At 44.2% G+C, this 27,989-nt stretch overlaps 2 protein-coding genes across 4 annotated transcripts; both read right to left on the bottom strand.

The window, feature by feature from the left end:
* Positions 1–109: 109 nt before the first annotated feature.
* Positions 110–11,349, bottom strand: map6d1 (MAP6 domain containing 1). The gene is made up of 3 exons (XM_024404153.1): positions 10,649–11,349; positions 9,465–9,792; positions 110–841 (listed from the first exon to the last, which is right to left on the bottom strand). Exons 1-3 carry the CDS (start codon positions 11,173–11,175, stop codon positions 764–766), a joined length of 933 nt encoding a protein of 310 aa, XP_024259921.1. The 5' UTR covers positions 11,176–11,349; the 3' UTR covers positions 110–763.
* A 3,327-nt stretch (positions 11,350–14,676) lies between these two features.
* acsm3 (acyl-CoA synthetase medium chain family member 3) lies at positions 14,677–27,662 on the bottom strand. 3 transcript variants are annotated; one of them, XM_024404146.2, is made up of 15 exons: positions 27,545–27,662; positions 26,917–27,092; positions 26,400–26,606; positions 25,719–25,929; positions 24,403–24,610; positions 23,719–23,862; positions 19,496–19,652; positions 19,039–19,118; positions 18,824–18,947; positions 18,670–18,750; positions 18,412–18,513; positions 17,916–18,043; positions 15,810–15,909; positions 15,237–15,356; positions 14,677–15,129 (listed from the first exon to the last, which is right to left on the bottom strand). In XM_024404146.2, exons 3-15 carry the CDS (start codon positions 26,604–26,606, stop codon positions 15,043–15,045), a joined length of 1,749 nt encoding a protein of 582 aa, XP_024259914.1. In that variant the 5' UTR covers positions 26,917–27,092; positions 27,545–27,662; the 3' UTR covers positions 14,677–15,042. The 3 variants fall into 3 exon arrangements, with proteins under 3 accessions (XP_024259914.1, XP_024259915.1, XP_024259916.1); XM_024404147.2 differs by lacking the exon at positions 26,917–27,092 and having other exon boundaries at positions 27,545–27,640; XM_024404148.2 differs by lacking the exons at positions 26,917–27,092; positions 27,545–27,662 and adding an exon at positions 26,741–26,888.
* Positions 27,663–27,989: the final 327 nt, after the last annotated feature.

Below are 27,989 nucleotides of genomic sequence, written 5' to 3'. Positions count from 1 at the left end.
TGGAGTAAACAACCTGAAGGTGTAAACAACCTGATGGAGTAAAGAACCTGGTGGTGTTAAGAACCAGATGGAGTAAACAACCTGATGGAGTAAACAACCTGATGGTGTTAAGAACCTGATATTCTTTTATTGTAATATACTGTACATCATTTAATATTTAACAGTTTTTTGTTTCTTAAACAGATTTACAAAATGAACGTAAACACCGGCACAATTACTTTCTCAAAATAGTTACCTAATTGAATAAAAATGTATGAATATATGTTTTTGTTTCTGTTCATAAAATACTTGCAGAGATCGAAGGAACACCTTACTTTCTGGACTAAGTGCAGTTTGAGCATAAATTTCACAAAAAGTCGTCTCCTTGTCATTTCAACAGATCCAACAGTATATACAGAAAAGGATCAAACACAAATCATTCCATCTCAACAGGTGCATATACATACAGTACACACAAACACACATTACAGAGCAGCCATGTTGTCTTGGAGTGTCTAATACTGCAAAAGAAGCTTGACTTCAAACTAGCGTGTTACATGCATATATACGATTTTCATAGCAATAGAACAGGATTGTAAAATTGTTTTGTGACATCTGGTTTGTCATTCACTACACTGTTAAGCTGTACAGGGTTTTCCTTTCTGGTTACATTAAGCTGTACATTCCCTGCATAGATTTGGTTGTAGTGTGGAATGGACAGAGAACATTCCCCTCATTGGTTCTTTGGTCTCCCGGTAACCAGTAGAATAGTTTGGAAAGTCTGTCATATGTTGAAGATCCTAGATCTGCTTTGAAACACTGCAGATGGGTTGGGAGAGAGCTTGGTCCTCACCAACTGCTCCTGCAATAACACAAACATGACATGGATTACTGAAAGATAACCACAGGCAATACAGGTCTTGTGCTGTTCAAATAGGAGATAACCTACAGTATATGAGAGGTGACTTGTTTGGTTGTGCTGTCATAGTGCATCAGACCTGCTGTCACTGAACTAGTAGACAGAATTCACCACTGCTGTCAGTGAACTAGTAGACAGAATTCATCACTGGACTAGTAGACAGAATTCACCAGTGAACTAGTAGACAGAATTCATCACTGCAAAATGCTGCTGATGCCAGACTTTCTGAAATAACATCCAGCCGGAACCTATTTGGCCTACATTAATGGAAATTCACTCGACCCTGAAAGGAAGTTTGCATGCTGCATCCATCAAATAACATCCCACTGGGAATACACTGGTGTTTCCTCGTCCTTCAATGAAATTACGTTGAACCAAAGTGCAATAGACATTGAATTGACGTCTGTGCCCAGTGGGATGTTCTAGATATGAATCTGCCTTTTCCAATGCAGTTTGACTAGTAGTGATACAATGGAAGGTGTACTTGGCAGAGTTTGACTAGTAGTGATACAATGGAAGGTGTACTTGGCAGAGTTTGTCTAGTAGTGCTACAATGGAAGGTGTACTTGGCAGAGTTTGACTAGTATTGATACAATGGAAGGTGTACTTGGCAGAGTTTGACTAGTAGTGATACAATGGAAGGTGTACTTGGCAGAGTTTGACTAGTAGTGATACAATGGAAGGTGTACTTGGCAGAGTTTGACTAGTAGTGATACAATGGAAGGTGTACTTGGCAGAGTTTGACTAGTAGTGATACAATGGAAGGTGTACTTGGCAGAGTTTGACTAGTAGTGATACAATGGAAGGTGTACTTGGCAGAGTTTGACTAGTAGTGATACAATGGAAGGTGTACTTGGCAGAGTTTGTCTTGAGATCAAAGCATACTTTTCTGAGTTGTAGGTCTGTAGTCTCATCAACAGTCTCTTGGGCCAATAAAGAAAATGGAATGTGACTATTTTCTGGATGAGAGGCTGTGTCTGTACATGAAATCTGTCAAACTTCAAAAATATATTTTTTTGTGTGCGTGCTTCAGAGTCTGTTTGCCTGTGTGTTTATATCTCTGTGGGGGTGTCCATCCCCTCCCTCCCTTCTCCAACACACATTGTATTCGACTCAGCACAGCAGCCAGGTCTGCCTCTCCTAAATTACATTCACACTGAAAAGTCTGCAGCCCACTGCATCGCATCACACTTAAACTAAATGGCAAATAAACCATTATTTCTCTCTCGCTCTCTTTTTATCCCTCCCTCCCTCCCTCCCTCCCTTGATATAACCCTGAGGGTTCGGCTCATGACCGTGCCTGTAGTCAGACGCATTGTGAGAAAAGGGAGAAGTTCACATTTAACGGAACAGTGAGAGGGAAGGAGGCAGGAGAGAGCCAATAAAAAAAGGAAATCGAGAGAGGGAGGGTGAAAGGAGAGTGGGTGAGAGAGTAAAGGGGTGCAAAGGAGTGTGATTAGCATAATGCTTTGTTTTAGACTCTTGTTATGCACTTTAACCCATTGTAAACCACATCCCCATTCCTGCCCTGTACATCTGTTTTGTACAAAAACTCTCTTTTTATATCACATTGAAAAGCTGAAGCCATGTCCTCCAGTGGTGCTGAAAAACATTTCTGGAAGGTTCTTAAAATGTCTGTTGGGAGAAAACACTGTCAGTAGACGCATTAATGGAACTACAGAATGGTATGCCTAAATGTTTACCAGAGAGGGAGGACTCTGAAAGCTTGCATGTGTTTCAGAACTAAATGGCTTGTAGACTGCTAGGCATCTTTTCTTAGCTGTATGGGTATTGCTAATTTAAAATATATACAGTACCGGTCAAAAGTTTGGACACACCTACTCATTCAAGGGTTTGGACACACCTACTCATTCAAGGGTTTGGACACACCTACTCATTCAAAGGTTTGGACACACCTACTCATTCAAGGGTTTGGACACACCTACTCATTCAAGGGTTTGGACACACCTACTCATTCAAGGGTTTGGACACACCTACTCATTCAAGGGTTTGGACACACCTACTCATTCAAGGGTTTGGACACACCTACTCATTCAAGGGTTTGGACACACCTACTCATTCAAGGGTTTGGACACACCTACTCATTCAAGGGTTTGGACACACCTACTCATTCAAGGGTTTGGACACACCTACTCATTCAAGGGTTTGGACACACCTACTCATTCAAGGGTTTGGACACACCTACTCATTCAAGGGTTTGGACACACCTACTCATTCAAGGGTTTGGACACACCTACTCATTCAAGGGTTTGGACACACCTACTCATTCAAAGGTTTGGACACACCTACTCATTCAAGGGTTTGGACACACCTACTCATTCAAAAGTTTGGACACACCTACTCATTCAAGGGTTTGGACACACCTACTCATTCAAGGGTTTGGACACACCTACTCATTCAAGGGTTTGGACACACCTACTCATTCAAGGGTTTGGACACACCTACTCATTCAAGGGTTTGGACACACCTACTCATTCAAGGGTTTGGACACACCTACTCATTCAAGGGTTTGGACACACCTACTCATTCAAGGGTTTGGACACACCTACTCATTCAAGGGTTTGGACACACCTACTCATTCAAGGGTTTGGACACACCTACTCATTCAAGGGTTTGGACACACCTACTCATTCAAGGGTTTGGACACACCTACTCATTCAAGGGTTTGGACACACCTACTCATTCAAGGGTTTGGACACACCTACTCATTCAAGGGTTTGGACATACCTACTCATTCAAGGGTTTGGACACACCTACTCATTCAAGGGTTTGGACACACCTACTCATTCAAGGGTTTGGACACACCTACTCATTCAAGGGTTTGGACACACCTACTCATTCAAGGGTTTGGACACACCTACTCATCCAAGGGTTTGGACACACCTAATCATTCAAGGGTTTGGACACACCTACTCATTCAAGGGTTTGGACACACCTACTCATTCAAGGGTTTGGACACACCTACTCATTCAAGGGTTTGGACACACCTACTCATTCAAAAGTTTGGACACACCTACTCATTCAAGGGTTTTTCTCTACTTGTACTAATTTCAACATTGTATAATATAAGTGAAGTCATCAAAACTATGAAATAACACATGGAATCATATAGTAAACAAAAAAGTGTTAAACAAATCAAAATGTATTTTATATTTTAGATTCTTCAAAGTAGCCACCCTTTGCCTTGATGACAGCTTTGCATACTCTTGGCATTCTCTCAACCAGCTTCATGAGGTAGTCACCTGGAATGCATTTCAATTAACCGGTGTGCCTTCTTAAAAAAATGGTTTCCCTTCTTAATGCGTTTGAACCAATCAGTTGTGTTGTGACAAGGTAGAGGTGGTATACATAAGATAGCCCTATTTGGTAAAAGACCAAGTCCATATTATGGCAATAATGATTTTTTATTTAAATAATAATTGTGTCCTTAAAACTTTGCTTTCATCAAAGAATCCTCCATTTGCAGCAATTACAGCCTTGCAGACCTTTGGCATTCTAGTTGTCAATTGGTTGAGGTAATCTGAAGAGATTTCACCCCATGCTTCCTGAAGCACCTTCCACAAGTTGGACTGGCTTGATGGGCACTTCTTACGTACCATACGGTCAAGCTGCTCCCACAACAGCTCAATAGGGTTGAGATCCGGTGAATGTGCAGGCCACTCCATTATAGACAGAATACCAGCTGACTGCTTCTTCCCTAAATAGTTATTGCATAGTTTGGAGCTGTGCTTTGGGTCATTGTCCTGTTGTAGGAGGAAATTGGCTCCAATTAAGCACCGTCCACAGGGTATGGCATGGCATTGCAAAATGGAGTGACAGCCTTCGTTCTTCAAGATCCCTTTTACACTGTACAAATCTCCCACTTTACCACCACCAAAGAACCCCCAGACCAACACATTGCCTCCACCATGCTTGACAGATGATATCAAGCACTCCTCCAGCATCTTTTCATTTTAAATCTTTTAATTAATGATCCGAACAACTCAAACTTAGATTTGTCTGTCCATAACACTTTTTTCCAATCTTCCTCTGTCCAGTGTCTGTGTTCTTTTGCCCATCTTAATATTTTCTTTTTATTGGCCAGTCTGAGATGTGGATTTTTCTTTGCAACTCTGCCTAGAAGGCCAGAATCCTGGAGTCGCCTCTTCACTGTTGACGTTGAGACGGGTGTTTTGCAGGTACTATTTAATGAAGCTGCCAGTTGAGGACTTGTGACAAGTCTGTTTCTCAAACTAGACACTCTAATGTACTTGTCCTCTTGCTCAGTTGTGCACCGGGGCCTCCCACTCCTCTTTCTATTCTGGTTAGAGCCAGTTTGCGCTGTTCTGTGAAGGGAGTAGTACACAGCATTGTACGAGATCTTCAGTTTCTTGGCAGTTTCTCGCATGGATAAGCCTTCATTTCTCAGAACAAGAATAGAATGATGAGTTTCAGAAGAAAGTTCTTTGTTTCTGGCCATTTTGAGCCTGTAATCGAATCCACAAATAATGATGCTCCAGATACTCAACTAGTCTAAAGAAGGCCAGTTTTATTGCTTCTTTAATCAGACCAACAGTTTTCAGTTGTGCTAACATAATTGCAAAAGGGTTTACTGATGATCAACTAGCTTTTTAAAATGATAAACTTGGATTAGCTAACACAACGTGCCATTGGAACACAGGAGTGATGGTTGCTGATAATGGGTCTCTGTACGCCTATGTAGATATTCCATTAAAAATCAGCCGTTTCCAGCTACAATAGTTATTTACAACATTAACAATGTCTACACTGTATTTCTGATCAATTTGATGTTATTTCAATGGACAAAAAATTTGCTTTTCTTTCAAAAACAAGGACCTCAAACTTTTAAACTGTAGTGTATATCACTCTCTCCCTCTCCATAACTAAGTTTATTGATTTTGTTTATTCAAAAGCATAACAAGGACTTCAGTATTAATTGCCGTGATGGATGGGTGAATGCTATGAAAACGGATCAAGCGGATGTGTGCGTGCCTGGGGGCTTGGTCAGAGAGCTCAGTGGGTGGGGGGGTCAAAAATGGTACACTGAGGCTTGGTTGAGGGGGCTTGGTTGATGGGTGAGGGGCTGTACAGAGAGAGGGTTCAATATGATGACCATAGCGGATAGCCTGTAGTTTGTATCTAATGTCTACTTTTCAGGAGTTAAATCCTTTGCACCCAATTTGTTTTGGAAACAGATCTTACATAGCAGCCATCTGTAGAGGTGTACATTTCCCTGCATGCACCCTGACCACACACATACACACATCTCACCCTGACCACACACATACACACATCTCACCCTGACCACACACATACACACATCTCACCCTGACCACACACATCTCACCCTGACCACACACATACACCCATCTCACCCTGACCACACACATCTCACCCTGACCACACACATACACCCATCTCACCCTGACCACACACATCTCACCCTGACCACACACATCTCACCCTGACTACACCCATCTCACCCTGACCACACACATCTCACCCTGACCACACACATACACCCATCTCACCCTGACTACACACATCTCACCCTGACCACACACATACACACATCTCACCCTGACCACACACATACACCCATCTCACCCTGACCACACACATACACACATCTCACCCTGACTACACACATCTCACCCTGACCACACACATACACACATCTCACCCTGACCACACACATACACACATCTCACCCTGACCACACACATACACCCATCTCACCCTGACCACACACATCTCACCCTGACCACACACATACACCCATCTCACCCTGACTACACACATCTCACCCTGACCACACACATCTCACCCTGACCACACACATACACCCATCTCACCCTGACTACACGCATACACACATCTCACCCTGACCACACACATACACCCATCTCACCCTGACCACACACATCTCACCCTGACCACACACATACACACATCTCACCCTGACCACACACATACACCCATCTCACCCTGACTACACACATCTCACCCTGACCACACACATACACACATCTCACCCTGACCACACACATACACCCATCTCACCCTGACTACACACATACACACATCTCACCCTGACCACACACATACACACATCTCACCCTGACCACACACATACACCCATCTCACCCTGACTACACACATACACACATCTCACACTGACCACACACATACACCCATCTCACCCTGACTACACACATCTCACCCTGACCACACACATACACCCATCTCACGCTGAACACACACATCTCACACTGATTTCTGGGCCATGGTAATTAATAGACTATGACCTACAGATGACATGTCTCATATTATTAAACCCTGTGGCCTGTCAAACACTGTCATACTGGCATTCTACAACATTTGGCTTAGACCGGCTATGCACTGGCCTTCTATATCTGATTTGGAGGCTAAAACATGTTCTCCCATGTGACTAGCCAAAAAGTTTCATAAGTTTAATCGTGGCTTTTGGGGAAGCTATAGTGGAGCATGTTTTTTCTTTTAGAAAATGTTATCTTCCCAAAGAACATCCAAAGAAAGTTTGAACTGACCGGAAAGAATCTTCTTCCCTCTTATTTTCTTTCTCTCTGCTCCTGAAAAGAGATGTCACAGCACACCTACAGCACTAACACTCAGGTACGCTGGAATATCTATAAAACAAGGTTCAAAAACAGACTTTCCTCCACACTGCTTTTGCTTTCAAAGTTTCACTTTCTTTGTGTTTCAACTTACTATTCAATTTAAAACTGAAAAATTCCAGCAAGCAGTGTGCAGGAGTGTCTTCTTTCTTTAATCTATGCCAATCTCTCTGGCATAGATGACAGTGAGTGAAAGCAGAAAGCCGAGTCTGCTCAGCCCGTTCTCTCCCACTCGCCGCTGGCAGATGGCACAGAGAAGCGGAGCAGGTGGGATGGCATTAAACCCCAGGAGATTCCCGAAAGAGTTCCACTCCCTGTCACACAACGTCTGCCTTGAACTACCCCAGGGAGAGAACAGGGGGCGGGCTGGGATCAAAACAGGAAAGATTTACAGTACTTCTCTCTCTATCTCTCTCTCACCTCGCCTCTCTCTCTCACCTCGCCTCTCTCTCTCACCCCTCCTCTCTCACCTCGCCTCTCTCTCTCTCTCTCTCACCTCGCCCCTCCTCTCTCTCTCTCTCTCTCTCACCCCTCCCCTCTCTCTCACCTCGCCTCTCTCTCTCACCTTGCCTCTCTCTCTCACCTCGCCTCTCTCTCTCACCCCTCCTCTCTCACCTCGCCTCTCTCTCACCTCGCCCCTCCTCTCTCTCTCTCTCTCTCTCTCTCTCTCACCTCGCCCCTCTCTCTCTCTCTCTCTCACCTCGCCTCTCTCTCTCACCTCGCCTCTCTCTCTCACCCCTCCTCTCTCACCTCGCCTCTCTCTCTCTCTCTCTCACCTCGCCCCTCCTCTCTCTCTCTCTCTCTCTCACCCTCCCCTCTCTCTCACCTCGCCTCTCTCTCTCACCTTGCCTCTCTCTCTCACCTCGCCTCTCTCTCTCACCCCTCCTCTCTCACCTCGCCTCTCTCTCTCTCTCACCTCGCCCCTCCTCTCTCTCTCTCTCTCTCTCTCTCTCTCACCTCGCCCCTCTCTCTCTCTGTCTCTCACCTCGCCTCTCTCTCTCACCTCGCCTCTCTCTCTCACCTCGCCTCTCTCTCTCTCTCTCTCTCTCACCTCGCCCCTCTCTCTCTCTCTCTCTCTCTCTCACCCCTCCTCTCTCTCTCTCACCCCTCCTCTCTCTCTCTCTCTCTCACCTCACCTCTCTCTCACCCCTCCTCTCTCTCTCACCTCACCTCACTCTCACCCCTCCTCTCTCTCTCTCACCCCTCCTCTCTCTCTCTCTCTCACCTCACCTCTCTCTCACCCCCTCCTCTCTCTCTCACCTCACCTCTCTCTCACCCCTCCTCTCTCTCTCACCCGTCCTCTCTCTCTCACCTCACCTCTCTCTCTCACCTCACCTCTCTATCTCTCCATCCGAACCCACTCTGACATAAAACCTCTGTGATTTGAGTCTCCAAATCCTAATTGTCCAAATATCTGAATATCATTGACTATCTTTTCTCTGTATGTAATGCCTGCTTCTCTCTAACCAGGTCAATGTCATAGGCCTGGCAGTTTGCGTTATAATCTGAAACAGCTGGGACACATTCAGCAGCTTTAGGACAGAACAGGATCACAGTATCACCTCTTAGAGATGCCTCAGCACCACGGGGAACACCTGAGACCAGGCTGGAACAATGGCTATGTCCCTAACCATACCCTTACCCTATGTTCCCCACACAGTGTCTTTGTGTCACTACAGTGTCTATTCTATGTCTTTCAACTGACTTTGCCTTTGAAATAGTACTACCTAAAGAACAGGGCATCATCACAGATGTGTACAATGACTTCTATAGAACGAGATGCTGCCACTAAGACTTTGCTCATCTCAAGGATTCAGACCATTTTGAATAACATTGGAAAAAGATGGATTTATGTCCTGAACACTGTGAAACTCTGTCCTCTGTCTCACCTCTCCCATGGTTCCTATACTGAGGTTGGGTCTCTCTGGCAGGCTGCTCTGCTGGAGGCCGGTGCTGATGATAGGGGTGGTTGTGGTGGAGGAAGGCTGGAGTAGGGTTACAGGGGCCTTGGGGACAGTGGAGGTGGTGGTATTATGGTCCCTCTGGTGAAGCTCTGTGTGTCTGAAAGCCTCCCCGGCTCCACTGTAGGCGGCCTGGTAGCTGGTCTCATTGGGGAGGTGGGAGACCCCTGACCGGGGGCTGGCGTACGGGGCAGGGGGGCGTTGTTTCCTAGTGGTCTTGGCCGGTCTTGCCCCTGTCCAAGGCCGGTACTCCTGTCTACAAGGAGGAGAGGGAAGCGTAAGGGAGCGTTCCCATGGTCTGACAATAATTCTTATTTTACAAACACTGCAAAAGTTTTGTCCTTTGGCTTTATGCTCTCTATACTGTCGGCTATTTTACATAGAAAATTGTGCAAATTCTGTATTGTTGTGTAAATCAGACTAACCAAAGCATAAACAAGCTAATCAGGCTCATCATCGATTAAGGGTAATGATGTCCACTGGGATTCGAGCAGAGCAATACAGGGGCCTGGGTGGGTTCTGGTAATGATGCATGAGATTTCAGCTCAGTGCTTCTGGGAAATGAGAATGGGGCGGGGCATGCTGTCATCATAAAGAAACACCATTGGATGTTGAGGATTATCAAACTGCAGAAACGCTTTAATTTGGTCTCTAATCATGCACTCTAATCAAGGGGATATCAAATGTGTGTGAGTTTATTCATAATTTAAAGCGTTTTGCTGTGTTTCTATTTTAGCAGCTGCCTACTGTTCAGATGAAAACTATTGGTCATTTCTGTAGCATGACACTTATTGCATCTAATGTATTTTGCATGAATGCACACACACACGCGCACACACACTGAACTGCAAGACCTAGCCTGGTGGCAATTTCCGTTCAAAAGGTATTGCATAATTATACACACTGCAGATTACATTTGTGCCAATAGCCCACTGTACATGAATAACAATTATTTAACGAATTTCAGAAAACAATAACTTGAAGAATACTAATGAAATCGTTTGGTTAGAGCGCAGTTATCGATGGTTTATGAGAGAGTGGACAGCTCCAGGTGCTGAAATGAAAGAAACAGAATGGGTCTGAAAGGACAGCGTCAGAGTGATGGAGCCTACCTGTAAGAGCTTTGAGCTGTTCCGGTCCCCTGCTCCCCCCACCTCATGCCCAGCTCCTCTCTCTCCCCCGTCTCCCCTCTCGTCTGGCTCGCATTGGGGTAACTGTTTACTGGGCTATCCGAACCAACGGTGCCCCCTTTTCCACAATTGCTAATCCAGGGGAAATTGTCCTTCTTCGGAATAGGCCAGGGTTTGTAATCCTGCTTGTACTGGGTGACACTCGAGAACGGCACGCCGGGTCGGTGGTAGTCCTCCCGGGGTTTGAAGTTTGCTTCCCTCCGGCCTCTCAATGATCTCCGGGTGCCCGGGGCATCTCCCGGTGTTTGGGGGGATCCGCGGTGGTCCGGACTAGAATAGTTGTGCGTCAGAACCCGGTCCGTCGGTACCTGCCTGGTGACGGATCGCACCTCTTGGTCGGCGATGTCTGAGTAATTCTGGATGGTCAGTGGCAATGAAAGATCGGATTTATCAAACTGGTTCCAAAACCGAGCCAGACAGCACACTCTGCTTATGCACGGCCAAGCCATGGCGATTTGGTTCAAGTAAAAAAGTAATAGACTAATCAAAGAAAATTAGAAAAAATTAAATAAGGAACAAACACAACAAATCCAATGTTAGCTACATTCAGAAGTGCCGCCTTGTGTGTGTCCGTTCCTGGAAACCTGCGCGAGCGTGCTGTCCTCCATGCCACCACTCTGGAATGCCAGGATGGAACAGAGCAGCAAGTGCGCTGTCGACAAGCTGTCATCATAGACTAGACGTAACATAGTAAACGTAAATCCAAGACACAAAAATTAGTATGATGGTATGTTTGGTATCGTTACATTAGACAGCTAGCAGCCGTTACATATTCTCGGTGTAACAGTTGGGATAATGGGATCGTTCGGAATACAACGCATTTCTCATCCTTAGATTGACATACATTTTCTAAGCCATATCCCACACCAGCTCCAAGGTGTCTTAATCAACACAGGAAGCCTGCCTACCTAGAAAAGCTTGAGAGAAAAACTGTGCTATTACTATTCAGGTTAAGTGTTTTCATTACAGGCCCAGCAGGAATCGGTATTCTCTCTCATTCCAAACCTGTAGTCTACATAAGGGCTCCATCATGCACAGCACAACACATTATTACTAATCAAACTCATGTAGGCTGTGGCTTTCTGAACATACACCTGAAACTGACATTAGGCTGGAGGCTATATAGTGTAAACTTGAAGTATAGACGTAATTCACATCACAGCTCTGACAAGGCTTCTTTAACCAGGCTGTGTCACATCCGGCCGTGATTGGGAGTCCCATAGGGCGGCGCACCATTGGCCCAGCATCGTCCGGGTTTGGCCGACATTGTAAAGAAGAATTTGTTCTTAACTGACTTGCCTAGTTAAATATAGGTTAAATAAAAACATACAAAAAATGCAAGCGAGTAATTGCAGTCAGCTTGTTCCGTGTGAAAACCTCAGAGGATGCCGGTGGACCTGGGCAGTGAGGGCTCGTTGGTGAGGGGTCAGAGGATAACGGTGGACCTGGGCAGGGAGGGCTCGTTGGTGAGGGGTCAGAGGATGACGGTGGACCTGGGCAGTGAGGGGTCAGAGGATGACGGTGGACCTGGGAAGTGAGGGGTCAGAGGATGACGGTGGACCTGGGCAGTGAGGGCTCGTTGGTGAGGGGTCAGAGAATGAAGGTGGACCTGGACAGTGAGGGGTCAGAGGATGACGGTGGACCTGGACAGTGAGGGGTCAGAGGATGACGGTGGACCTGGACAGTGAGGGGTCAGAGGATGACGGTGGACCTGGGCAGTGAGGGGTCAGAGGATGACGGTGGACCTGGGCAGAGAGGGCTCGTTGGTGAGGGGTCAGAGGATGACGGTGGACCTGGGCAGGGAGGGCTCGTGGTGAGGTGTCAGAAGATTCGGGAAGGCCATATCTGCAGACCCACGTCGTATAAAACCAGTTGATCAAGGTACAGGCCACTCACACACTGGGAAACTCAGTTTGAATCACGGATTGCGACTAAATCAACGGCCCGGTCCCTGAGAAGGATGTACTGATTGAGATAAAATAGGAAATCTTGCTTCCACTTAGCTAATGACCTGCAGATTAGAAACTAGACAAGAGAGAAAAGACATGTACATCGCATTAAAGTATTCACACAGGGCCAGTCTCTCTTTTCTGTAGGGGGACTCAGGTTGGCCTCTGGTGGGTCGTACCATGCTGTTAGGGTTGGTGTCCTGGGGCGTGGGCTGTGGTATGCTCCAGTACCCAGGGGTCTACCTGGACTGCACACTGTAATCAACACCAACAAGTGTGTGAAGCAGAACACGCAGTGAACTAGAATCTTCAGTAGAAGACCTCCGAGGATCATGGGATAATCAAAACAGGTTTGTACAGAAATAGATGTTGATTTTCTCAATATTATCACTTTGCTTTGGGCCTTCATTTGTCTAGTCAAATCAAATCAAATTTTATTTGTCGAATACACATGGTTAGCAGATGTTAATGCGAGTGTAGCGAAATGCTTGTGCTTCTAGTTCCGACAATGCAGTAATAACCAACAAGTAATCTAGCTAACAATTCCAAAACTACTACCTTATAGACACAAGTGTAAGGGGATAAAGAATATGTACATAAAGATATATGAATGAGTGAGGGTACAGAGCGGCATAGGCAAGATACAGTAGATGGTATTGAGTGCAGTATATACATATAAGATGAGTATGTAAACAAAGTGGCATAGTTAAAGTGGCTAGTGATACATGTATTACATAAGGATGCAGTAGATGATATAGAGTACAGTATATACGTATACATATGAGATGAATAATGTAGGGTATGTAAACATTATATTAGGTAGCATTGTTTAAAGTGGCTAGTGATATATTTTACATCATTTCCCATCAATTCCCATTATTAAAGTGGCTGGAGTTGAGTCAGTGTGTTGGCAGCAGCCACTCAATGTTAGTGGTGGCTGTTTAACAGTCTGATGGCCTTGAGATAGAAGCTGTTTTTCAGTCCTCTCGGTCCCAGCTTTGATGCACCTGTACTGACCTCGCCTTCTGGATGATAGCGGGGTGAACAGGCAGTGGCTCGGGTGGTTGTTGTCCTTGATGATCTTTATGGCCTTCCTGTGACATCGGGTGGTGTAGGTGTCCTGGAGGGCAGGTAGTTTGCCCCCGGTGATGCGTTGTGCAGACCTCACTACCCTCTGGAGAGCCTTACGGTTGTGGGCGGAGCAGTTGCCGTACCAGGCGGTGATACAGCCCGACAGGATGCTCTCGATTGTGCATCTGTAGAAGTTTGTGAGTGCTTTTGGTGACAAGTCGAATTTCTTCAGCCTCCTGAGGTTGAAGAGGCGCTGCTGAAGAAGGCTTCACGATGCTGTCTGTGTGGGTGGACCAATTCAGTTTGTCTATGATGTGTACGCCGAGGAACTTAAAACTTACTACCCTCTCCACTACTGTTCCATCGATGTGGATAGGGGGGTGTTCCCTCTGCTGTTTCCTGAAGTCCACAATCATCTCCTTAGTTTTGTTGACGTTGAGTGTGAGGTTATTTTCCTGACACCACACTCCGAGGGCCCTCACCTCCTCCCTGTAGGCCGTCTCGTCGTTGTTGGTAATCAAGCCTACCACTGTTGTGTCGTCCGCAAACTTGATGATTGAGTTGGAGGCGTGCGTGGCCACGCAGTCGTGGGTGAACAGGGAGTACAGGAGAGGGCTCAGAACGCACCCTTGTGGGACCCCAGTGTTGAGGATCAGCGGGGTGGAGATGTTGTTGCCTACCCTCACCACCTGGCGGCGGCCCGTCAGGAAGTCCAGTACCCAGTTGCACAGGGCGGGGTCGAGACCCAGGGTCTCGAGCTTGATGACGAGCTTGGAGGGCACTATGGTGTTAAATGCCGAGCTGTAGTCGATGAACAGCATTCTCACATAGGTATTCCTCTTGTCCAGATGGGTTAGGGCAGTGTAAAGTGTGGTTGAGATCACTGCTGCTGTTCACAGAATAACACATACACGTACACACACACAGTGCTGTAATATACTGAATCAAAAGTTTATTCTTCAAGTTTCTTTCATTCATACCAGTGTGAAGTAGCTATTCATGCAATAATGGAGACAAATAGAAAAAGTCATGTGCCATTCATTTCACAGATGTTTTGATTCATTTCACATTTTAAATTTAGTCATTTACCAGTCGCTCTTATCCAGAGCAACTTACAGTTAGTGCATTCATCTTAAGATAGCTAGGTGGGACAACCACATATCACCGTCACAGTAAGGACATTTTTCCTCAATTAAGTAGTTATCAGCAAAGTCGGTGCTAGTAGGAAAAGAAAGAAACAGACTACATTCTCTTCACTGTTCCAATAAGAAGGTCAACAGATGATCCTCCACCCATTCAGGATCTTCCCCATTCTTTGTTCCTGAGCTCCACTCTCCTGATTTTACCACTAACTGTCTTTGGTAGCTGTTCCACAAACTCTACCTGTGAAGATGAGAAAAGTCGAATTACCTTATTTTTTGCCTTCTAATAGATATTGATCAAGCTTTTTTTTATAACAATAAATAGCTTTACAAAAGAATAACAATTACCTTGCGTGGATACTTGTACGGTGCAGTAACTTTCTTCACATACATCTGTAACTCTTTCTTAAGTTGATCTTGGTCTTGAGATTTGTACTCTGCTGTTAGAACAACAAATGCCTTCACAACCTGGGAAGATGGAGGGCATATTAACTGGGTTGTTTTATGTAACCATTATTTAACCTTTATTTAACTTGGCAAGTCAGTGAAGAACAAATTCTTATTTACAACGACGGCCTCCCCTAAACCGGACGACGCTGGCCCAATTGTGCGCCGCCCTATGGGACTCCCAATCACGGCCAGTTGTGATACAGCCTGGAATCGAACCAGGGTCTGTAGTGATGCCTCTAGCACTGAGATACAGTGCCTTTGACCGCTGCGCCACTCGGGAGCCCAATTATAGTGCAGTCGCTATGAATGATTTTGGGATTGAAGCCAATATAGGTTCATTTATAGAGATCTAACCAACAAGATAGTCCATAGTCTAACAACTTCTGAGCTCTGAAATCATCTGACTGCTTTGATTCTGGGTGAGGATGACCTATTACTTTAATGGATTTGATTGATCCATCCATACTGTACCTCTCCTCTGATAGGGTCAGGGCTGCTGACCACGGCTGACTCAGCCACAGCCTGGTGTTCAATCAAAGCATTCTCCACCTCAAATGGACCAATACGGTACCTAAATAACCAACCCAGACTTTAGTCCTATTCAGACAGGATTAGTTTTACTAGGAATACGGTACCTAAATAACCAACCCAGACTTTAGTCCTATTCAGACAGGATTAGTTTCACTAGGAATACGGTACCTAAATAACCAATCCAGACTTTAGTCCTATTCAGACAGGATTAGTTTCACTAGGAATACAGTACCTATACAAACAACCCAGACTTTAGTCCTATTCAGACAGGATTAGTTTCACTAGGAATACGGTACCTATACAAACTACCCAGACTTTAGTCCTATTCAGACAGGATCAGTTTTACTAGGGGAGGTCGTGTAATGTAATGATGTGCACGAGCACAAAACACCACATTTGTCATTTCAGTCCTGTCCGAATCTGCCAGTCATTTTTACATGGCAGGAGAGTAACAATCCCAGCCAGAGTAACCTACTGTTTTTTGGCGAACTCCAAGGTCCTCAGATAACGCTAGTCCTGTGCGAATAGACATCCCTGTGTTTTGAGAGGAATGTCTGAGTTTGACAGGTGTTGCTCGCTCACGGTTTGAGCAAGAAAACAAGAACTGATTGGATAAATTAACTAAGTGCTGCGCATAAGTGATATATAAATGGCCTACATGTATCAACTTTCACAGTGAATGCTTTCGTTTATATATTTTGTGATTATGAATTGAATATTGTCAAATGCATCTGTAAAAAAATATTGGGCCTATTTGATGCAAAAGTTGCTGTTAATAGATCTCAAAGCAGCATAGAACTGACCTAAACATTTGGAAATGATAAGTTAACTTTCTCATCCATAGCCTTAAAACACATCTCAGGTGCAAGTGCACTGTTTAGCTCACATCTGAAAGCTGGGGGGCATTTAGGAGGTAGTACAGATTGCTGATATATTCTAATGATTATTATGACACTTCCTCAATTCAAACATTATGGCGACACTACATCAAAGCTGGTTTGGTTTAGAAACTTGGGAACCAAGCTGGCGTTATCAGTGTGCCGGTATCCCCTGGACATGTTGAAATATCTTCACACCTAGAATAAAACCCTCCAGGCTTCCGTCGTAACTGTCCATTTATTGAAAACAAGTCATAATTACAGGGGGCAGTTTGGAAAAAAACTAATCCTGTCCGAATCGTCCTTCAGAATAACGGACATTCTGGAGTAATAATTACATAACCAACATTTTCTAGTAATACTTGTCCCGGGCGAATAGGAAATAGTCAACTAAACATTTTTGTTCAGTTTTCCAGACTCAGATTGAGCTTATTCATTGACTGAGAAGAACTTTAAATTAACATTTGTGCCCTATAGATATAGATATAGGTATAGATATAGGTATAGATATAGGTATAGATATAGATATAGGTATAGATATAGGTATAGGTATAGGTATAGATATAGGTATAGGTATAGGTATAGATATAGGTATAGGTTGAGTTCCTGCCCGACTACATTGCTGAGACATGGCAGATCTTACAACGCCTAGATAGGTATTTAACATGTCAGCTAATGCTGCATTCATAATGAAGAGGAAAGTGGGAATTTACACATAAAACTGGGAGACTAGTGGGAAACTATCATCCTGAGCTCCCACATAGTGACCCCTGACCTCACCTACTAAGGAAATCACCTCGATAACAGCATTTTCGGCAGTTAAATGCAACAAAACATTATTTATAAAAACAATGTATTAATATAGTTTTGGAACACCATAAGTTGTTTACAAGCATGATAGCTGTATTTTTAGTTTAGTGCTTAATCAGCTATTTGGCCATTAGCCAATCGGGGTTTCTCAACAAGTTCAAAGCACGTGAACGCATCCAACTGGTATTTACAACTTCACAACTGATAAATTCCCACCTCTCACTTGGTTATGAATGCAGCATAATGACATAGCAATCTAATTCCCAACTGCACAGTCGATGATGTGGCACGCAACCATTGGTTGATGCAATGCAAGGCCTGCACATCTAGTCGGGCAGGAAGTCGACCATAGTGTTACCCAGCTGACAGGATGACGTCATCAGCTCTACCCACGAACCACAAGTAGTCGTCCTCATCCATGACAGCCCTGTCTCCAGTCAGGTAGAAGTCCCCAACATAGCACTCTGCTGTTCGATCAGGGTCACCCTGCATAGATGTGTATACAAATATTACAATATTAAGATGCAAGAAAACAAAGACAGTCTCAATGTATTTCAGAAGGTTCAAATCAATATCAAATTAAAGGACTAGTCAGTCAGTCAGTCAATCAATCCAGGCTGTATCACAAACAGCTGTGATTGAGAGTCCCATAGGGCGGCACACAATTGGCCCAGCGTCTTCCGGGCTAGGCCGTCATTGTAAATAAGAATTTGTTCTTAACTGACTTGCCTAGTTAAATAAAGGTTAAATAAAATAAAAATCAATGATGTGGATATTTAATCAATTGCTATTGGAAGAAAACAGACAGGGAGACCAGGTGGCTAGTTGACCTGCAGTGAAGTGGTCGTACATACTGTGTATTCAGTAAACAGGGAAAAGGGCTTGTGTGGTTTCACTCTGATACCAAGGTTCCCCTCCACTCCTCTGGGCAGGACATTACCGGCTTCATCTACGACCTGAGATAGGAACACAAATGCTGCCAATGTCCGCAGTTTGTATCAAAACGTGGAAACTTGATTGATTACACATTGATTCATGTTGATGGTTAAGCACACATTACACGAATGAATGACTTGGATCATTTTCAACACTTGTCTGTTGACTGCATATACCTGCACATCATACTCTGGTGAAGCCTTCCCAAAAGCCCCGGCTTTGATCTTCATGCCCTTAAAAGTACCAGCTATCAGTACCTGGAAGTGAAATGACAGAGAAGCTAAGACACCATTCTCTGTGTAACCTTTTATCACCTCCAACTTAACTCACAGTTTCAGTTTGTCCATATCCTTCGTAGATGTCCAGTCCAGTGGCACTCCTCCACTTCTCCATCACCTCTGGGTTGATGGGTTCACCAGCACACAAACAATGCTGCAAGTTGCTGAAATTATAACTGACAAAAAAAAGACATGTCTTAGATGTCAATAACGATTTGGTTGTAATCTAAAAAGGAGACATTATTTAATCAGTGTGTAAGCAAATACCTGGACATGTCCTCTTGCACTAGCATTCGATAAGCAGTCGGAGCCGTGCAGAATGTGGATATGGGGTAGCTGGAGAGAGTCTTCAAAGAAAAACACATGAAATATCAATATCTGTAATGACATGAAATAACAACATTTCCCCACTACATTCAACCTAGCCACGACACACCTGCAGTGGAAGGCACAGAGAGGGGTTCTATGGAGTGAGAATGGACATGCAGGGCCCTCTAGTGGTCAAATGCAGTGGAAGGCACAGAGAGGGGTTCTATATAGTGAGAATGGACATGCAGGGCCCTCTAGTGGTCAAATGCAGTGCCTGCAGATCTGAAGCAATCCACTTCCCTCAGATGTGCTGACATCAAAGATGTAAGGGAATAGGTGTTGTTTTCAGACCATATGGTGTATGAACACACACACACAAACACACACACACACACACACACACACACACACACACCTCCAGTACAGTGTGGCTGTCGAAGCGGGGCATATGGTGGATGAAGACACAGGCTCCCTGGATCCAGGGGGCATAGACACTGCTCCAGGCAGACTTGGCCCAGCCTGTATCAGATGTGTTCCACAAGACATCCCTCTCCGTCAGGTCCAACCAGTACCTCCACACAGCCAGGAGGGAGGGAGTAGGACAGAGATAAACCCCAATTAGGGTTCAGTTCAATGGGTATTATGTCATGGTTCATGTGTTGTGTGGACCCCAGGAAGAGTAGCTGCTGCTTTCACAACGGCAATTAGTCAGTGCAATCTAAGTTCAACCCATGTTATGGTTGTGGCGTGGTTATGTTATGGTTGTGATTATGTTACGGTTGTGGCGTGGTTGTGATTATATTATGGTTGTGATTATGTTATGGTTGTGGCGTGGTTATGTTATGGTTGTGATTATGTTATGGTTGTGGCGTGGTTATGTTATGGTTGTGATTATGTTATGGTTGTGGCGTGGTTATGTTATGGTTGTGATTATGTTATGGTTGTGGCGTGGTTATGTTATGGTTGTGATTATGTTATGGTTGTGGCGTGGTTATGTTATGGTTGTGATTATGTTACGGTTGTGGCGTGGTTATGTTATGGTTGTGATTGTTATGGTTGTGGCGTGGTTATGTTATGGTTGTGATTATGTTACGGTTGTGGCGTGGTTATGTTATGGTTGTGATTATGTTACGGTTGTGGCGTGGTTATGTTATGGTTGTGATTATGTTACGGTTGTGGCGTGGTTATGTTATGGTTGTGATTATGTTACGGTTGTGGCGTGGTTATGTTATGGTTGTGATTATGTTACGGTTGTGGCGTGGTTATGTTATGGTTGTGATTATGTTACGGTTGTGGCGTGGTTATGTTATGGTTGTGATTATGTTACGGTTGTGGCGTGATTATGTTATGGTTGTGATTATGCACTCCTGCAGAGTTCTGTCCTACTATCCAGGTCTGTACCCAAACAATTTGAACTTCTACTTTTAAAAATCCACCTCTCTAAAAACAAGTCTCTCACCGTTGCCGCCTGCTATAGACCACCCTCTGCCCCCAGCTGTGCTCTGGACACCATATGTGAACTGATTGCCCCCCATCTGTCTTCAGAGCTCATGCTGCTAGGCGACCTAAACTGGAACATGCTTAACACCTCAGCCATCCTACAATCTAAACGTGATGCCCTCAATCTCACACAAATTATCAATGAACCTACCAGGTATCTCCCCAAAGCCTTAAACACGGGCACCCTCATAGATATCATCCTAACCAACTTCCCCTCTAAATACACCTCTGCTGTCTTCAACCAAGATCTCAGAGATCACTGCCTCATTGCCTGCATCTGTAATGGGTCAGCGGTCAAACGACCTCCACTCATCACTGTAAAACGCTCCCTGAAACACTTCGACCTGGCCGGGGTATCCTGGAAGGATATTGATCTCATCCCGTCAGTAGAGGATGCCTGGATATTTTTAAAAAATGCCTTCCTAACCATCTTAAATAAATATGCCCCATTCAAGAAATGTAGAACCAGGAACAGATATAGCCCTTGGTTCTCCCCAGACCTGACTGCCCTTAACCAACACAAAAACATCCTATGGCGTTCTGCATTAGCATCGAACAGCCCCCGTGATATGCAGCTGTTCAGGGAAGCTAGAAACCATTATACACAGGCAGTTAGAAAAGCCAAGGCTAGCTTTTTCAATCAGAAATTTGCTTCCTGCAACACTAACTCAAAAAAGTTCTGGGACACTGTAAAGTCCATGGAGAATAAGAACACCTCCTCCCAGCTGCCCACTGCACTGAGGCTAGGAAACACTGTCACCACTGATAAATCCACCATAATTGAGAATTTCAATAAGCATTTTTCTACGGCTGGCCATGCTTTCCACCTGGCTACTCCTACCCCGGTCAACAGCACTGCACCCCCAACAGCAACTCGCCCAAGCCTTCCCCATTTCTCCTTCTCCCAAATCCATTCAGCTGATGTTCTGAAAGAGCTGCAAAATCTGGACCCCTACAAATCAGCCGGGCTAGACAATCTGGACCCTTTCTTTCTAAAATTATCTGCCGAAATTGTTGCCACCCCTATTACTAGCCTGCTCAACCTCTCTTTTGTGTCGTCTGAGATTCCCAAAGATTGGAAAGCAGCTGCGGTCATCCCCCTCTTTAAAGGGGGGACACTCTTGACCCAAACTGCTACAGACCTATATCTATCCTACCATGCCTTTCTAAGGTCTTCGAAAGCCAAGTCAACAAACAGATTACCGACCATTTCGAATCTCACCATACCTTCTCTGCTATGCAATCTGGTTTCAGAGCTGGTCATGGGTGCACCTCAGCCACGCTCAAGGTCCTAAACGATATCTTAACCGCCATCGATAAGAAACATTACTGTGCAGCCGTATTCATTGATCTGGCCAAGGCTTTCGACTCTGTCAATCACCACATCCTCATCGGCAGACTCGACAGCCTTGGTTTCTCAAATGCTTGCCTCGCCTGGTTCACCAACTACTTCTCTGATAGAGTTCAGTGTGTCAAATCGGAGGGTCTGCTGTCCGGACCTCTGGCAGTCTCTATGGGGGTGCCACAGGGTTCAATTCTTGGACCGACTCTCTTCTCTGTATACATCAATGAGGTCGCTCTTGCTGCTGGTGAGTCTCTGATCCACCTCTACGCAGAAGACACCATTCTGTATACTTCCGGCCCTTCTTTGGACACTGTGTTAACAACCCTCCAGACGAGCTTCAATGCCATACAACTCTCCTTCCGTGGCCTCCAATTGCTCTTAAATACAAGTAAAACTAAATGCATGTTCTTCAACCGATCGCTACCTGCACCTACCCGCCTGTCCAACATCACTACTCTGGACGGCTCTGACTTAGAATACGTGGACAACTACAAATACTTAGGTGTCTGGTTAGACTGTAAACTCTCCTTCCAGACCCATATCAAACATCTCCAATCCAAAGTTAAATCTAGAATTGGCTTCCTATTTCGCCTACAAAGCATCCTTCACTCATGCTGCCAAACATACCCTTGTAAAACTGACCATCCTACCAATCCTCGACTTTGGCGATGTCATTTACAAAATAGCCTCCAATACCCTACTCAACAAATTGGATGCAGTCTATCACAGTGCAATCCGTTTTGTCACCAAAGCCCCATACACTACCCACCATTGCGACCTGTACGCTCTCGTTGGCTGGCCCTCGCTTCATACTCGTTGCCAAACCCACTGGCTCCATGTCATCTACAAGACCCTGCTAGGTAAAGTCCCCCCTTATCTCAGCTCGCTGGTCACCATAGCATCTCCCACCTGTAGCACACGCTCCAGCAGTTATATCTCTCTAGTCACCCCCAAAACCAATTCTTTCTTTGGCCGCCTCTCCTTCCAGGTCTCTGCTGCCAATGACTGGAACGAACTACAAAAATCTCTGAAACTGGAAACACTTATCTCCCTCACTAGCTTTAAGCACCAACTGTCAGAGCAGCTCACAGATTACTGCACCTGTACATAGCCCACCTATAATTTAGCCCAAACAACTACCTCTTTCCCAACGGTATTTCATTTTAATTAATTTATTTATTTAGCTCCTTTGCACCCCATTATTTTTATTTCTACTTTGCACATTCTTCCATTGCAAAACTACCATTCCAGTGTTTTACTTGCTATATTGTATTTACTTTGCCACCATGGCCTTTTTTTGCCTTTACCTCCCTTCTCACCTCATTTGCTCACATTGTATATAGACTTGTTTATACTGTATTATTGACTGTATGTTTGTTTTACTCCATGTGTAACTCTGTGTCGTTGTATCTGTCGAACTGCTTTGCTTTATCTTGGCCAGGTCGCAATTGTAAATGAGAACTTGTTCTCAACTTGCCTACCTGGTTAAATAAAGGTTAAATAAATAAATAAATAAATAAATAAATGTTACGGTTGTGATTATGTTATGGTTGTGGCGTGGTTATGGTTATGTTATGGTTGTGGCGTGGTTGTGGTTGTGATTATGTTATGGTTGTGGCGTGGTTATGGTTATGTTATGGTTGTGATTATGTTATGGCGTGGTTATGTTATGGTTGTGGCGTGGTTATGTTATGGTTGTGTTGTGTTTGTGGTTATGATTATGTTGAAGTAATCTCTCGTGGACAGACTATGTAAACATCTGTGTTAACTGAGATTAATATTGGCGGACCTACCTTCCGTTGACAGTGAGGCCTATCCCATAGCTGCTGTGGCTGTGTTGGGTCATCTTAGGTGACCCTGTGGTCCCACTGGTGAAGAAGATGGTCATAGGGTCATCACTGCGAGTCTTCACACACTCATGGTCGCTGGACGCATTCCTATGGAGAGAGTTTGGTCAGTACAGATATGCTGAAAGTAACAAGCAAGATGTAGATAGACCAAACCAATAGATCAGACACAGTGAACTGGAGCCATTATGATCCCATCCAGACCAAACCAATAGATCAGACACAGTGAACTGGAGCCATTATGATCCCATTCAGACCAAACCAATAGATCAGACATAGTGAACTGGAGCCATTATGATCCCATCCAGACCAAACCAATAGATCAGACACAGTGAACTGGAGCCATTATGATCCCATCCAGACCAAACCAATAGATCAGACACAGTGAACTGGAGCCATTATGATCCCATTCAGACCAAACCAATAGATCAGACACAGTGAACTGGAGCCATTATGATCCCATCCAAATCAAATTGGTCACATACACATATTTAAGAGATGTTATTGCGGGTGAGGCAAAAAACATAGTAAAATAATGGAATTAAGAAATATATAAATAAAATATATAAATATATGATCCTTTCTATGACAAGTGTCTTTGGAATTTTTGCTGACCTAAGTTATCTTTACCTCACCAGATCTCCAAAGTTCTTCCAGCCCTCTCTCTTGGTGGGGGACACCAGTATTTTGTGCTGCAGGCTGGAGCACTGAGAGGCCACGGCATCGAGCAGGGGGGCCAGGGACTCGTCTGTGATGACACAGCGGGCCCCGGAGGTCTGCAGCCGGTGGAGGATGTCCCTGGCTGTCAGCTGAGAGGTACCTGGCAGCAGTACTGTTCCTGTGAAGGACATGGGACTTCACCAGGGATAGGAGATTTTCCTGAAGGGAAGTCTTGCGGCCCTAGTCATAGCTAATGACAAGGCACTGGAATAAATAAGGTTGTACATTTTTCCTGTTCAGGTCAGGAGATCAGATAGTACACCCGGCCCTAGGCATCACATTTATATTGATTTTTTAAATTAATTGTCATGCCCTGGTCTTAGTATTTTGTGTTTTCTTTATTTATTTGGTCAGGCCAGGGTGTGACATGGGTTTATTTTGTGGTGTGTTTTGTATTGGGGTTTTTCGTAGGTTTTGGGATTGTGGCTTAGTGGGGTTTTCTAGCATAGTCTATGGCTGTCTGAATTGGTGCTCAATCAGAGGCAGGTGATTATCGTTGGCTCTGATTGGGAACCATATTTAGGCAGCCATATTCTTTGAGTGTTTCGTGGGTGATTGTTCCTGTCTCTGTGTTAGTTTGCACCAGTTTAGGCTGTTTCGGTTTTCACGTTATGGTTTTTGTATTGTTCGTGTTTCATCTTCATTAAAGATGTATCGAATTAACCACACTGCATTTTGGTCCGCCTCTCTTTCACCCGAAGAAAAACGTAACATTAATTTAGCAGCTTGTCTCAAAAACTATTTCAATTGTATTGCCCCAAACATATTTATTGAACTAAACATATGCTATCTCATAGAATTATGTCTGGACTAGTGGTATTCAAAGTCAGGGTCGACGGGGGATTTCAGTGGGGTCGACAAATAAAAAATAAAAAGATTTTGGGGGGGATCCAAAAATGAAGAGGACAGATTATTTTATGGGAACAAAATACAAATGTTATTGAAAAATATCATTTGACAAATAAAATTGTACTAAGTAAGTAAATAAATGTACGTATTGGTTCTCTTAGAGCAGGTATTCCCAAAGGCAAAGCCGCCGGGGGTACGCCAAATAAAAATGTGAATCACCAGATTTTCTAGTGACAAAAATTGGGTCCCCAGAAATTCTGGGGAAAAAAATGTGGTCCCCGCTGAAAAAGTTTCAATATCACTGGTCTAGACAATGCAATTTTGATTCAATCTATTATGAAGTCTTGGATTTCTGGATTAGATATTTTCTAGCTCACCGGTTCTGAGACAGGCCACATTGACGAGCCACCACTCTGGAACCCTGGGTAGTACCAGAAACACCCGGTCCTGCTGGTTGAGACCACAGGCACCTGACAGAACATTGGCCAGTCTTCTGGAATGGAAGCCCAGCTCCTCAAAACTCCACCTCACCTCCTGCTTTCTGTCATTCACCCACCAGAAGGCAGGGTTAGATCCTTTCTCTCCTTTCTGAAATAAACAATGGTGATTTCACATTTACATTTGAGTTCATCTGAAACCGTAAAGTTTAATGTAGAACACATCCCTCTGCCAATATGAATGATATGTCAACTATCCTGCTACCTAAAGGCGGTCATCATGATGATGTTGTCATAACACTGACATAACAGTTATAACAACTATGTCACAGTCAGAGGGTTCAAGTCAAGTGTTACCATTTTTTCATTACCCCATGATAATATATGCAACGGACAGTGCTTGACTTGGGGAGGAGCTCACCTGAGTAGAGTACTGGCAGCTCAAATGTTCTTCTGCTTGAGCTCCTGTTCCTCTTATAGAATATTAGCTCAATGTATTGTGGAGCTCCTGCACCTAAATATAAACAGTACCAGCACCCAAAACGAGTACTGAAAGCTATTTCATCCAAGTCAAGCACTGGAAATGAAAGTTGAAGGTTAGATAAACAAGGTATACTCTACCTTTTCTTTCTCTGCCCACACATCAAGCACATCTTCTGCAAAGTTGAAGTACTCTGGTATCTGAGGGCTGTATTGTTGTTTGATACTCTCATAGCCAGTAAAGTTTTGAGGAGGGGATACCCTATGTCCACGGATCTGACATTTAAAGTTACTTGGGAATATACGGAGTGCCTTCAGTTGAAAGGACACTTTCCCAATGGCCCTCATCTGCAAAGGGAAAAAACCACTACTTAAGTATTGACTTAATAAAATACTTGTAGATGCAGTAGAAACAATACTGTTTAGAACAAGAACAATCTCTTTCTCTCATTTTATGCAAATGACTTTGAAGACATTCTTACCAGTTATAATAAAGCCATTCAGTAGAGACAAATTGTGCAACTAGTATTTGTATGCCAACAGTTGACAAGCCGATAAGAACACTGTACAGAACGTATACAGTTGATACATTAAGGTATCATTAAGTATCACGCTTAGAAAGTATCATGCTTAAGTTTAAACCCCTCTCAAACCCTACCTCTAAAATCGTCGTGTTGTTTGCGGTTTATGTCGCTCTGTCTGCGGACTGAAAATAAGGAATGGCGCCCAAGAAATGTCTCCATAAAGGGTCGAGTGAAAAGGAAGGAATACTAGGACTCAACTCCGACACGGGGAGAGATCTGTTCATTCCATGACCTGAATGGGTGAACACATCTGCAGGAAGTAGGCGTGGTGTTATAAATGCACATGTAAAAGTTCAAACGTGTTTACTTATTTACACAACAATTGAAAGGAAACCACTAAGATGTTTCAGACCAAAATTAGAGTAATATGACACCACAAAAACATTGCTTATTAATAGTCTTCATTGCTATTATAGCGCCTACTAAATACGTGTTTTTCTGTCCAAAATATTAGTCTACCGTGCAGACTAGATGAAGAGCTGTTCTATGGAGTTCGTTTTGCATCGCCTGGTGCCATTGGATGTTACATTAAATCATCACCCACGAACTGGGCCAATCTGTCACAATGTAGCCTAACCATTTCTTCCTCGTTTTACACAAATGAAAACTGCACAGTTAATGTCATGTGATTGCAAACGGACGGAAATGAATGAAAGTGAAGACATTGTCACAACAGTAGTAGGCAACGTCGCAGACTTTTACCAGGTGTATTTGCAGATACCGCTGATCCTGCTACACTGTAACGTCGGTTCCTCAGATGTGATCAGATGGGATATCATTGCCCCAGGATGCTTTGCGCGGAGTGTATGACGGAAGGTTTCCTGCGAGCAACACGTGGAATATGGATAACGCTCCAATGAACAGCTAGCCTATATGTTCCTTTCCTTTCATTTCAAATTATTTTCATGAAAACTGCATGAAGTGAGGACATAACTGACTGACGTAAGCGAACAAGAGTTTACAATGTCACATGGGCATTCAGCGTAAAATGTAGCTAGATAGATAGATGGCTATGGCTACATAGCGATGATCATAGACAGTACTGTATGGAAAACACGTTGTGGTATTGTCGTTGGTTTACACGAGCACAGCCACAACCTGTGCCAGTCATCATAACATAACACTGTCAACAGTCTAGTTAATTACA

Source organism: Oncorhynchus tshawytscha, linkage group LG10, assembly GCF_018296145.1.
Source record: "Oncorhynchus tshawytscha isolate Ot180627B linkage group LG10, Otsh_v2.0, whole genome shotgun sequence".
Classification (NCBI taxonomy): domain Eukaryota; kingdom Metazoa; phylum Chordata; class Actinopteri; order Salmoniformes; family Salmonidae; genus Oncorhynchus; species Oncorhynchus tshawytscha.
The sequence above is the reverse complement of the archived record's forward strand: the minus strand, read 5'-3'. Positions and strand labels throughout refer to the sequence as shown.